At 35.2% G+C, this 14,187-nt stretch overlaps 1 protein-coding gene across 15 annotated transcripts in view; it reads right to left on the bottom strand.

Moving 5' to 3' along the window:
- Positions 1–34: 34 nt before the first annotated feature.
- The window catches only part of tlk1a (tousled-like kinase 1a), a 59,967-nt gene continuing 45,814 nt past the window's right edge, over positions 35–14,187 (bottom strand). For 14 of the 15 annotated variants that reach the window (XM_073911956.1, XM_073911959.1, XM_073911963.1 and 11 more), the window contains 9 exons: positions 13,282–13,379; positions 11,620–11,701; positions 11,444–11,535; positions 10,110–10,199; positions 7,783–7,952; positions 5,005–5,140; positions 4,811–4,922; positions 3,819–3,926; positions 40–1,040 (listed from right to left, as the gene is read on the bottom strand). In XM_073911956.1, the coding sequence (XP_073768057.1) occupies positions 900–1,040; positions 3,819–3,926; positions 4,811–4,922; positions 5,005–5,140; positions 7,783–7,952; positions 10,110–10,199; positions 11,444–11,535; positions 11,620–11,701; positions 13,282–13,379 (1,029 nt within the window). In that variant the 3' untranslated portion in view covers positions 40–899. 15 annotated transcript variants of the gene reach the window in all.

Raw genomic sequence — 14,187 nt, 5'->3', positions numbered from 1 at the left:
GCGATACAGACCGCTAAACCATACGCAACACGCTAAACGGAGCTTCCTGGCATTTATTTGCAATTCTTTTAACAGGACTGTACAATTTATACCCAAAGTACATTATACAGCGGCTTTGAAAAAGAGCAACATTAAAGCAGCAGAATCAAAAGAAAAAAAACACACACCAGGAAAGCAAATGTACAAGAAGAAAAGCCTAAATGTTAAACGTCTGTACAGAATGGGTCTGCTGAGAGTTAATATACGAAATTAAAGTTCTGTACAACAAAATATACATGAATTCTCCAGGGGGGGGGAAAGGGGGATACTTGAAATTTCGTCCTGCATGGGAGTCTGTACATTTGCCATTCGTTTACATTTGGTTACTTTGTGCATTGAACATTAATATGCGGCCTGGGCGCCTTAGTGTGCCGCTCTCTGTACGCTAGAATTACATTCTCATAGCTAGTTGAACAAAAGCAAGGAAAGCTAACACTGTTGTCTGTACCACGTAACATTACTACAGAGTGAAGAATGAAGCCTTTGTCGGCCGCTTACAGTAACTCTGAACGTAAATGTGTAATCGAGCGAGACCGTGGGAATTGATAGGGGGTTTGTTTGTTTTTTTTTTGCCAGGTCTTTGAACGAAGAGGCAACGGTGTGAAAAACCTAACGACAACAGTCACATTTGAAAGTTCTTAACAGTAGATGTGCCCTATCGAGTCGTCATTTCTACTTCATTGACTTTAATTGTGACAATCGAAACATTCATGCTTCTTATTTTCTCTTCATTTTCTTTCTGAACACGTCTGTCTGTAAACCAAAGCATGATAATTCAACATGAACGTTCTGAAGTGCAGGAAAAGGGCGACTACTTGTTGTTCGTGGTCCATATCCTGCATTTGGGACGCTGGCGGGGGTCAATAGGAGGTGGAGTTTGGTGCCAGTGTTCCTGATGAACTGGCCCGTCTGATGTGCGGCAGCAGGTAGGAGTCGCTGCCCAGCTGGTGCACGTCAAAGCGGTCCTCTTTTCTGTAGGCCAGACATCGGCGGATGAACGCCTGCAAAAACAACAACAAAATGTCAATAACAGGTATGTATATTTCTATAGAGTACACTAATGACAGTCAGACTCCCTAGTTTTTTGCGATTCCGCGATCGCTGAATCCAACGCAAAATTAACAAAAGTCGTAAACTTTTTCGATCCTGCAAAATTCTTAATTAACAGTTAAACTCCGCCGACACGGTACCGTGAAGTCATTGACTTTCACTTTAAGATTTAAAGGGCTAGCATTGCACCGGACCCCCATAAGTGGTTTCGTTTGAAAGTGTAGAATCTATATTTTATGCACATATGCATCACTTTGGTTTTTATTCTACTGTACAAAAGTTATTTACACTTAAATACACAGTATTTTGGAGACCCGAGCTGGGTATTGAACATCGTTTCCTTTTCATATTTTTTCATTTGAATTATATATGACACATGTACGAGTTATAGCTCAATTGAAAGCTCTTGCCGGTGCTCATACGGTTCTAGCGTTCTTTTTACTTAATTATATTCACATATCAAACAGTTGCCAAGTGAATCATGGTGTTTCCATGGTGCAGAAGTGAAAACAATACATTTATGATCAATAAGCAGCCCCAGATAGCACAGACAGCTGTCATCTCTTACCTTATTCTGTGCGCTTCAGGGCCATTTCTCCTCTGTTTTTGAGCTGATGTGCATAAGTAATCCTTTTATATGTCTGACGTGCTCCAAACATAGTGAATTATGTTTGATCAAGCAAAAGAATAGTGAAATATGAAAACAATGATCGGCCTCTGTGGCCTGTACAGCACCTCTCATCAGTTGGAGTGCAATGACTTTTGCATAGATTATGGTGGAGACATTTTTCTTTTTTCCTATGATTACAGACATGTGCAGGAACCACCAAAATTATTTACAGCACGCTAGACCACTCAGAACCTAAATGGTACACTTTCAAATTTGAGTTTATAAAAAAAAACTTTTTTTTTAGGTGTTTATTGTGAGACAGATAACCTATACAGCTATTTTAAACACTTTCAATAGTGTTTAATGAAAATTCAAAAGGGTTTTCTTTGAAATGATACCAAATTTTTGCATTTACACCTCTGCATGTGGATTTGAGAAGCTTTTAAATTTGGGTAGGCAAAATCCAGGCGGAAATCCCAAAATAGCAGTAGAGCTTAACTGGTTATACACAAAATAATCATGAAAAATGTAAGTAATCTCATAAAACATACAATTTAAAGCATATAATCAAATTAGATCTTTTCAGTTTGCAATTTATGGCTTTACGTGACTTATAGACGTCGCATACGCAGCAGCGCACGTGATGTATTTGAGTGTCTCTCAAAAAATGACGTTTCACCTGCGTCCTCACAATCATTACATTACATGGAAGGGAGGCGGAAGTGTTTTGCAGCCTGTGCAGTGAGCGGACGCAGATGAAGGGCGAGTGATTTACATGAAGTCAATGCAAAGATTGGATTAGGCATCCTGTGGAGCGAATTTGGGCGTTTCCTGCATTTGATGCACTTCAGACTTAAATATAAAGCGGGAAACATCTAACAAATGCAGCAGTGGAACAGAAAAAAACAGCAAGAAGCTTACAATGGGGTATATGCCAAGGCATGCTAATAGGACTTTTAATTTGCCAGTAACCTGGGTTAAGAGCTGCCGGTGGACTGTTTGCCATTGCAAAAACGGCGTGTTTAAGGTCTGTTTTCTTCGAATCATCGATTTCCACTGGCTGAGTGATATCTGATATAGGGTGGGTCTCAGAGTGTACAAGAAGCACTGCATTAAATTACATTTCCCCCGCCATGTCTTTATAATATGAGCATTTATTTTACTTGAGTACATTCAATGGAGCTTCTGCGCTAGCCTGTCGATTCTGACGGGTGTGTGCGAGTAGACGGCTTTTTGTCTCATTTAAGCTTGAGCAAATAAATGAATGCCAGAGTCTATTTAACTAATTGTATTTTGACTACATTACAACATCAATGCTGTAAAAGGAATCGTTTAAAATGAAAAAAACTAACAATAACAGGTCACCGGAAGTTTATCAGCATGGGAACAGCACTAGCTCGGCATATACCCTATAATGGAGGTTGGTTCAAGGATGACGGCCGCATGACGTTACTGAATTGGAGGCATTATTTGTGCTTTACATGTATGGCTGGTATTATGATGTGCGTCAATTCGATAAATGTTTTCATTTAACTCTTTTCCTGCAGATAACAAGAGAAAATGCTTCCCTGCCATTGAAGTGTTTTACGGTCATCTGTGTTTTGGGTGTATTACGGTAGGCCCTAACGCATGTCCAGGGTGAGGTACATGTCAGATGCTCCAGGGAGTGAAATATGAGAGAAACTAAGATCGTGGATAACAATAAGAGGTATACAGCCTTCCTTTGGCTTAATCCCTACCGTTTTAGGTCTGTTTTAGATTGTGTCTTGACAAGAGACTAAAATAATAAGCTTTAATTTTATGATTTGTTTCAATGTCGTTGTGTCAGACTGCATTTATGGCCACATTTTAGTCATATCACACATTAAAGTGACACAACAGTCTCTGGACTTGCTGCATCTCGGACACCAACATTTAACAATTTCTTAAAAAAACAAAAAAACAAAGTATCACTTTCTAGCCATCTGATATTTGGCATGGTTATATATTGCGATCTTGATTTTCGAAAGTATTACAGCACTTTGTAAACGTTTATTATTTATTACCGTTTGTTGAGTCTCTTCATACAGTTTGATAGAGCGCTTTACATGCACTGATTATTCTTAAAAGAAAATCTGACCTTGGCCTCGTTGCTGGCGACAGGTTTGGAGGGAAACTGAACCTCCGTGGCTTTCAGGATGGTGTTCTCCTGAAGGATGTCTTGCTGGGACTGGTTGTGGCCAAATGGCTGGAAAAAAAAAAAACTGCATGGTTAAAATGACCATCAGCTAAAATAAAAAAAAATGCACAAAATGAAAGTATCTGCAGGTTTCACCAATGGCCTGTTTCCACTGATTAGTATGATTCGGTATCAGGGTTTCGGCAGGTTTCACCAGGTTAAATTTAAGACTTAAAGACATATTTAAGACCATTATGTAAGAAATTTTAGACTTGTACAGGGCTAAATGCTAAGGATTTTTTTCGAATATCCCAGTCAGAAATTATGTTCACTTGACCCATCAAAAATGAATAAATTTAATACATTTAATAATACAATAATAATTATAATTTAGTTTAAATATAGTTTAGTAATTTTCAAGTATATTCATTGACAAACCGTATAACCCACACCAAGAATAGAACAAAACATAGCTGTCAATTACTTCAGTCGACAATAATAATAATAATTTCAAAATAAATAAATATAGGTCAAGTTAGTATCCTTAGCAGTAAATAAATGAAAAACTTTTAAGCAATTGTTACTGTAAGGAAAGTAATTAAATGCTATCTTTAAGTACGACGATTAAAGTTTTATTGAGATGGATTGTTGGTGATCGAATAGGTGTTAATGGACAGATCAGGCAGCTATACATGAAAAAAGGAAAACTTAAGACCTGTTAAACAACGATTTAAGACCTGCAACACAACATTTCAATAGATTTAAGACTTTTTAAGGCCTAAAATTTTGCTTTTGAGATTTAAGACATTTTAAGACTTTAAGACCCCGCAGATACCCTGGGTATGCTAAAGCAAATCATACCCTTCCACCTTTTGGGTATCCTTTTTAAAGGGTACCTAGCACTACAAAAGGATACCAAAAAGTGGAAGCGTAACCACAGAACGTCCCCTCACCTTTCTTCCGTAGAGGCACTGGAAAAATATGACACCGACAGACCAGACGTCCACCTTATTGGAGATCTTCGGTGGCTCTTTGCCCACCACAAAACACTCGGGGGGCAGATACCTTACAGACACAACAACACACAGCTGAGCGACAGGATTTCAGGGTCGACGGTTAAAATTTGAGGACATCTGCGAGTGTTTACCAGTAAGTGCCAGCTCCCTGAGACGTCAGGTCCATCCCATCCACTCCATAGTTGTCGTCGTCCATGATTTTAGACAGTCCAAAATCGGTGATCTTGATCTCTCCGCATGCCGTTCCATCAACCAGTAAAATATTGCCTGTAGACGAACCACATTCAGCACACTTTAGTGTAACAATTCACTCTTATTAGGCTTATTACATGCTTATTATTAAGATATTAACTGTTTATTATCATTTAGCAAGTATGATCTTATTGTACATTCATAATCCTACCCAATACCTAAACCCAACTACTACCTTATTAACTATTAATATACAGGTAATTAGCAGTTTAAGCAAAAAGTCAATGGATAGTTAATGGATTGGTAATTAAAGTGCGAGAAAAAAAAATGCACACCTCATTGGACAATCTGTGAAATCATTTTCAAACTAACTATATGAGTGGGGAAAATAATATAAAACCACTGGAGAGTTTGAGGACAATAGAATTAAAGTTTTTAGTAGGACATCTTGGAAAATGTTAACTTTGGCCCGATAGCATTGAAAGCGTACGTCACACACTCCCTGCAAAATTGCGGTAAAAGGCCACACCACATGAACCCAGGAACTAAGGATCCCACACAACTTCAAACTCAAGGGCTTTCTATGTATGAAGGATTTAAAGTGGATGTGAAGCACTCAGTCAAGTTTACATTGTTTTGCGCATTGGTTTCCACTTTAATAAAAAAAATTAAACAAACTCTATTAAATGTAACCATTTTGAGGAAAAGGGCATGTTTTACTAGTTTTTAGACCTAGGGCGCCGCCGTCTAGGAACGTCAATGTGTCTGACTTTGCAGGGTTGGTTCCATTCCCTCAGCTGAACAGATAAAGTGGAAGTAATGGACTGAACCCGGAGACTGGAAAGCCTAATTTAACACAATGGGTGAAGTTGTGAACGTGAAGCTGGTGCAAATACAAGCATCAGATGTGTGTTTTCCCCTTTTAATTACTAATAGTTTGATGCACTTTGGTCCATGCTGCATGAGTAGGTTTCAACCATGGATTCAACAAGGTTCGGTACAGGTGTAACGGGGGCAGGTATTTTCACTTTATACTACTGCAGCCCTCACCTCTTTTCGTGCTCAAACTAACCTAAGATCGCTGCAATTTTTCACATGGCAGGTTTACGTCCTTCATACATGTTGAGAGAGCTGATCGACTTGAAAAGGGAATATTGCCTTGACATAATCCACCTAGACGTGAATTAGTAAAGCCATGTATCATTTTAATCATTACACAGTCTGAATGTAAATCCCTCATGATGGTTATCGCGATCATGTCAACATCTCAGAGAAGTGCGTTAAATTACATGCCATAAATTTGCGTGCTAAATTTATAATCTGACCAATCAGATGTGGCCTTTTTTATGTCTATCCCGCCTCTCCAGTAGGTGATGTTAAGCAACCCTACAGCTGAAACGCTCATGCTGGGAGACAAGAGAGGAAAACGACAACCTATATGATCTGATATCACAGATATGAAAATGATAATATTATAAATGGGGACTCTTGTCCCACTTTTTATTAAGTGCCCTTAACTACTATGTACTTACATCAAAATAAGAATACAATGTACTTACGGTGTTTATAATGTATTGCAGAACATTTCTGCTGCTCTTGAGGTGGGATACGGGTAAGGTTAGGGGCAGGTTTTGTGATACAGGCAGGTAAAAGGGTGGGTTAAGTTAAACGTGATGGTCAACATTGTAATTATAAATGTAATTACAGAAATTAATTATAGGTGTAAAGACATGCAGGTATTTAATCCAACATAAGTACAATGATAAAGTATGTAATTACACAATAAGTGCATTATAACGAATTATTAACTTCAAATGTAAGTACATTAGTTAAGGCCACTTAATAAAAAGTGGGACCAAATTGTCCTCACAAGACAAGAGATTGTTGACAGGCTATTAAATGTTCAGACCGAACATTTTGAGTGGATCCAAATGTCTGTTCTACATCTTCCACGGATTATATAAATACATTTGGACCGCTTAAATTAATGACTGCTATCAGAATGCAAAGAGACTTCTAGCCAGCATAACAAAAACTGTTTTTATCTGGCGATAATCACCTACAGAACACTTAAATTAAGTTGTCCAAATGTATTAATGTGTCTTAATGTCCCGTGGAACCAAGAAAACTTCACCCTATAAAAATGTTGATTTGTCAAAATATGTAATTGTACACTTCTGTTTGCACAGAAAATATAAAGTCACTAGCATGTTTAAGGATGCAGCTCAAACAGGGAATGACAGACAAACATCAACAAACTGCCTTCGTTTTTAAGCTTGATATTGTAATAACTAACTGCACTGTAAAGTTTTTTCTCTGGTCAATATCATTTGATATATGGCAGTACTGTTGTCTAGTGTGCATTGATGAGGAATGCATTTGGATTGTGATTTGCAGAGAGGGATGTAGGTTTTCAGAGCTATCAGGCTTATGTTAGCATTTTCTAAGATCTCCTATTACACCTTTAACACTTCTATTCATCACGAATGTAATTAATGAATTAAGAGTGACAGTACAGACATTAACATTGCTAGAAATAATTAGTTTCAAACAAATGCTGGTTTATGCAACTTTCTATTCATCAAAAAAAAAATCCCCCCAAAAAATGTATGGTTACTAAAAACAAAATAAAAGTAACAGATTTTAACTTAAATCTCAACATTGAATTGTCTGACAGAGCTTTGAAAAAGGAGAGAAAAAAAAGAGTGAGTGTTCACCAGGTTTGAGGTCATAGTGTATTATGGGTGGCTTGATCTCATTCAGGTATCGTAAAGCGTTCACAATCTGCATGACGATAGAGCGAGCTTCTTTCTCAGTCATCAGCTTGTGCTGTTTCAAGTAGAAATCCAGATCGTTTCCTTCACAGTATTCCAAAACGGTACAAAAGCTGCAGGAAAACAAAACACCTCATGTTACTCGAGTGTTTGTTTGTTTATTTATTGCCACATCAGCAACTTATGACTATTTCTTGGCAAGACCAATATAGAAAAGTAAAACATGATAGTCATAAAGTGAATCCAGGAGGTTGTTACCACAGATTATTACATGGCTGTGCGAAAAACTTGACTCCTATTTGGTCAGTCGTGACATTATAATGTATGTTATTCCAAAATAACAACCGCTAAATAACACAGGCTCATACAGAAACTTCTAATCACCTTGATCGTCAGTGAATACTTTCACATCCATTTGCTTACTGTACATTCACATGTATTTGCTTGTCTGTCACATCGTGGTTTTTAACAGTTTGGTGCAGTCTAGTGAATGATCAATATGTAGGTAATATGTCAGCTTTCCATTTTTGACAGTTTGGCACCATCTAGACACTGAACAATGCGCAGGTTAGTGTATACTCCATCAGCTGATATCGTTTCTGTCAGCTTTGCGTTTAATTAAATATTTAATCATCTAAATGTATATATAATATGGTAATATAAAATACATCTGTGGTGGAGCCCAAAAGCTTGTCAGGCTTTATTCTGCGATAACAACATTCTGTTTGTAATTTATGCCCAACATAAAGCCTAGCAGGCAGCCCGACGCAAAACAGTGCACTCTTCTATAAGACTAAAAGGCTTTATTCTGTGAAAACAACAGTCCTGGATGTACTTTATCCTGCTTATTACATGTCTACTAGCCACAAAACATTGTAATGAGCCATAAAAGTTTACCAAATCTTTAATTAACAGCAAAGAAGGCAGAAACGAAAACAGCTGACTGAGTGTAAACCAACCTGTGCATTATTCGTTCACAAGATGGCGCCAAATTAACAAAAACGCAAAGTTGACAGCAACAAATCTAGCTGAATAAAGCAAATACTTATCTATGTTTTATTGATTCACAAGACGGCACCAAACTGTCAAAAACCACAGTGCAACAGACAGAGATGTTCCGATAACCTTTTTTTCCATCCCGATACCAATTCTGATACCTGATACAGAGTACTGAAATGATACCCGAGTGTGTATCTGTAGAAACTAGCCCTATATAAATTAACAGAGTTAATTTATGGTGTGCTTTGACTTATATCCATTAACAAAACGTGAACAAAAAGGTACAGTAAGCTACAGTATTTTTATTATAAGACATTTAACAGTAATATTATTTACTCTAAGGCAGGGGTGGCCAACCCTGTTCCTGGAGAGCCACCTTCCTGCAGATTTTAGTTGCAACCCATATCAAACACACCTGCCTGTAATTATCACGTGGTGTTCAGGTTCTAATTAATTGGTCCAGGTGTGTTTGATATGGGTTGCAACTGAAATCTGCAGGAAGGTGGCTCTCCAGGAACAGGGTTGGCCACCCCTGCTCTACGGAAACAAGTTCAGCCACAAATCAAACACTGTAAATCTATTCAAGAACTACAGTATAACTGCATAAAAATCAGTGCAAAAAATGAAGACAAATAGAAAGTGAACATGAAAAATATTATATATATATATATATATATATATATATATATATATATATATATATATATATAATTTTTTATTTTTTTTTAATTCAGAAACATTTTTAAAATAAAACGGCACGTAACCCTCTTCATCTTCGAGAAAAGAACTAACTGCATTTTCAGTGTTAAGCAAAGCTAGTGGGCATATGTCTCATTTAAAAAGATGGTATTATATCAGTTTATGGTTTTAAATACTCGCTGATACTAATGCCAGAATTGTTGCTGTATCGACGAGTATTTCCGATATTAGTATTGGAATCGAAACAACCCTAGCGAAAGACAAGCAGATACATGAATGTGGATGTAAGCATATGGATTTGAACATATTCACTGATGGTGAATCAGAGTTCTCGGATGAGCCTGTGTTATTTAGCGGTTGTTATCTCAGAATAACTTATCTTGGAGTGTTGCGATTAACCAATCAGAATTATTCCAGACAGCCATGTAATAATAACAACTTCATAACTCAGTAAAAAATGATGCAAGAATAAATAAATACAAATAAATGAACAGTCAAGAAAATTTACAATAAAAATCGCTAGATACAATAATGCAGATTAACTTATCTATAAAGATAAGGCTGGAACTCACGTGTCTGTGTCCAGTGAAAAGTAGTCGTACAGTTTAACTATTCTGGGATGATCCAGCTGTTTATGTATTCGGTATTCCCGACAGGCATGTCTGCAGAGAACAGAGGCACAGGTTACCATGGGCAACAGAGGTGAGACCCAGTCGGACGGAGAGACAGACGGAGCAGATTTTCAGACATTTACACTACTGTACAGAATACCAATAGCATGGAAATACACCCCTACATAACAATGTCCCGACAGCACAATATGAGCCTGCAGTCCTGCATGTATCAATCTCACTTTACAGAAGAGAACTGGCTTGAAAATAAAAAGAGCTTACTAGAACTTCTTAACTTTTTTGGCTCCAAAATATAAACAGTCTAAAACAATAACTTAGGAAACTCTCCAAGATTTTGATAGCTTCATTTACATGAAATAGGGGTGCAATACAGTAAAATAAAAATACATATTTACCCCCCTAAATTTTTCACTCTTTCCCAGCCATTTGCTAAAATCACTTCAGTTCATTTTTTACCTCATTAATGAACACACAGCATCCCATATTGACAGAAAAACACCGAATTGTTGACATTTTTGCAGATTTATTAAAACAGAAAAACTGAAAATCAGATGGTCTTAACTGTCTATTTCTTCTGATTATCATTGAGATGGTTCTACACCTTCATTTGAGTCTAGCTGTGTTTGATTATACTGATTGGACTTAATTAGGAAAGCCACACACCTGTCTATATAAGACCTTACAGCTCACAATGCATGTCAGAACAAAAGAAAATCATGAGGTTAAAGGAACTGCCTAAAGAGCTCAGAGACAAAATTGTGGCAAGGCACAGATCTGACCAAGGTTAAAAAAAAATTCTGCTGCATTTATGGTTCCTAAGAGCACAGTAGCCTCCATTCCTTCATTTTCTACCACTTTTCCGCGAGGAAATACCAGACTTTTCTCTCCCCAAACACTTCTTCCAGCTCCGAGAGACATAGTCCCTCCATATATATATATATATATATATATATATATATATATATATATATGTATGTATGTATGTATGTATGTATGTATGTATGTATGTATGTATATGTATGTATATATATATATATATATATATATATATATATATATATATAAATATATATATATATATATATATATATATATATATATACATATATATATACATATATATATATACACACACACACACACACACACACACACCCACACACACACACACACACATATATATATATATATATATATATATATATATATATATATACACACACACATATACACATACACATACATACATGCATACATAAAGAAGGGGATCATACTTGTGGTAATTTTCCTTCTTCTCCTCTCTCCAGTTTTTGTTGAGTTGATGAATCTTCACAGCAGCGTACCGTTGCTCAATTAAGTCAAACGCCTGCAGAGCAGAAGAAGGCTTTAAACGATCCATTTCTTTCACATTGTTCTGTACATATCAGGCTATATCCGTTCAATAAGTTACCTTGTAGACTTCACTGAATCCACCCCTGCCCAGCAGATGTAACAGCAGATAGCGTTCATTCAGGGTGGGATGGTCCTTGAATCTGACATTTTAGAACAACAAAACAAAGGAGAAAGAGGAAAAAAGAAAGGTGGGTGGAAAGTAATGTAAAACTAAATTATGTTTTAGGTGAACGAAACAAACACACAAGCAGACAACATCACAGAAAAGAATATAAATGTGTATAATACGGGCCCTTTAAAGTGCACATGAAATCAAAACTAACCATATGATTTTGTTAGCTCACATTACTAGTTTTGTGGTGAACAATGCATGCCATAAAAAAAATCAGCGAACGACACCTGTTAATACGATTATGAGTTTAATCACAATGTTTATATAACATTATTACCTTTACATACGTTACGTTTAATCGCTATAATCCCAAAATGAATACTTGGCTTAAAAAATAAAAAATAAAAAAAAATCAACAAACAACGCTTACGTTAATACGATTATAAGCTTAAATTGCATTATTATCAAATTATTGCGTTTACATAAGTTACGTTTGAGCTTAAAATTAACGAACAACACCTATGATAATAAGATTATAAGCTTAAATCGCATTATTTATATCAAATTATTGCGTTTACATGCGTTAAAGTTTAATCAACATATTGCCAAAATGTATCCTTTGAGAAAAATCAGCATAAGACACCTATGTTACTATAGTTGTCCTTACTGCGATTGTGAGCTTACTAGCATTTATATATCAAACTATTGCGTTTTTATAAGGTAGTTTAAATTGCTATATTTCCAAAATGAATTTTTAGATTAAAATCAACGAACAACATCTATGTTAATACGATTATAAGCTTACTCGCATTATTTATATCAAATTATTGTGTTTACATGAGGTAAAGTTTAATCGCTATATCGCCAAATAAATACTTCAATATATATCTGCATAAGACACCGTTGTTAATCCAATTATGAGCTTAATCGTATTATTTATATCAAATTATTGCATTTACATAAGTTAAACTATTATCCCGAAATGAATACTTAGCTTAAAATCAATAAACACCACCTATGTTATTTCGATTATAAGCTTAAATCGCATTATTTGAACCAAATTATTGTGTTTACATGAGGTAATTTAATCGCTTTATTGCCAAATTGATTATTTCAATTAAAATCAGCATAAGACACCTGTTACAATAGTTTTGCTTAGTGCGATAATGCGCTTACTCGCACTATTTATATCAAACTGTTGCGTTTTCATGAGGTAGTTTAAATTGCTATATTGCCAAAATGAATATTTAGATTAAAATCAACGAACGGCACTTATGTCAATATGATTATAAGCTTACTCGCATTATTTATAGTAAATTGTGTTTACATTAGGTCAATTTTAAATCACTATATTGCCAAAATCAATAATTCCATTTAAATCAGCATAAGACACCTATGTTAATACAATTATGAGCTTACTCGCATTATTTATATCAAATTATTGCATTTACATGAGGTAAAGTTGAATCATCATATTGCCAAAACCCCATTATAATGACATTGAGGTGGTCCATGTAAAAGTACTCAATGTCCAGTACATGTGATGCATGATAAAAGAAGAGATAAATAAAGATCAGAGGCAGATGTGGTCAGAGTCTGAGTACATACTGTGAGCTGTCTTCATTGTTTATTCTTTTCAACTCCCGGATGTGGAGATTTCGCACCCTCTCCAACCTCTCCAGCTCGGCCTGAATCTCTGCCTCCTCCTTCAAACATACAGAAATTGTATTCGTTTGACTGTACTTATATAGTTGTCAAATCTTTCTTGAGCAGAAAACATGTATTTGGAGACACTGAACCACAAAACCAATCAAAGGTAAATCTTTTGAAATGACTATTTTTACATCATATGAAATGTAAAATAATTAAGCGTTCCATCTGTGTGTGGTTATTAGGGTAAGAGAATATTAGGCTGGGACGCAATTATTTAAATATTTAAAATCTAAAGTCACAAGAAATAAAATTAAATATTTATCAAACCACCTTTTAAAGCTGTTGAAGTGCTTAGCAATGAATATTACAAATTAAAAATTAAATATTGAAATATATACAATAGTAAACTTCCAAAATATCTATAATTTATTGATTTTTCTAATCAATGAAATATTGAAATACATATTGTAAAGGGGTCAAAATATATTTAAAGTATTTTTACTAATCAAAAATGAAATATATACAGTAGGAAAGTCAAAATATGCATCTTATTTTATTTAATGGTTTTCTGACCAATAAAATATTGAAATATATACAGTAGGAATCTTCCAAAAATCATAATTTAAAAATATTGACTAATCAAATTAAATTTTGAAATACAGTAGGAAACCTCCAAAATATCATATTTTAAAGATATTTACTAATCAGATAGTAAATATTGGGAAAAAAAAAAAAAAAAAAAAAAATATATATATATATATATATATATATATATATATATATATATATATATATATATATATACATATATTAGTAGGTATCTTTAAAATTACCATTATTTTAATTATTTTTACCAATTAA

Source organism: Danio rerio, chromosome 9 (genome assembly GCF_049306965.1).
Source record: "Danio rerio strain Tuebingen ecotype United States chromosome 9, GRCz12tu, whole genome shotgun sequence".
NCBI lineage: Eukaryota > Metazoa > Chordata > Actinopteri > Cypriniformes > Danionidae > Danio > Danio rerio.
The sequence above is the reverse complement of the archived record's forward strand: the minus strand, read 5'-3'. Positions and strand labels throughout refer to the sequence as shown.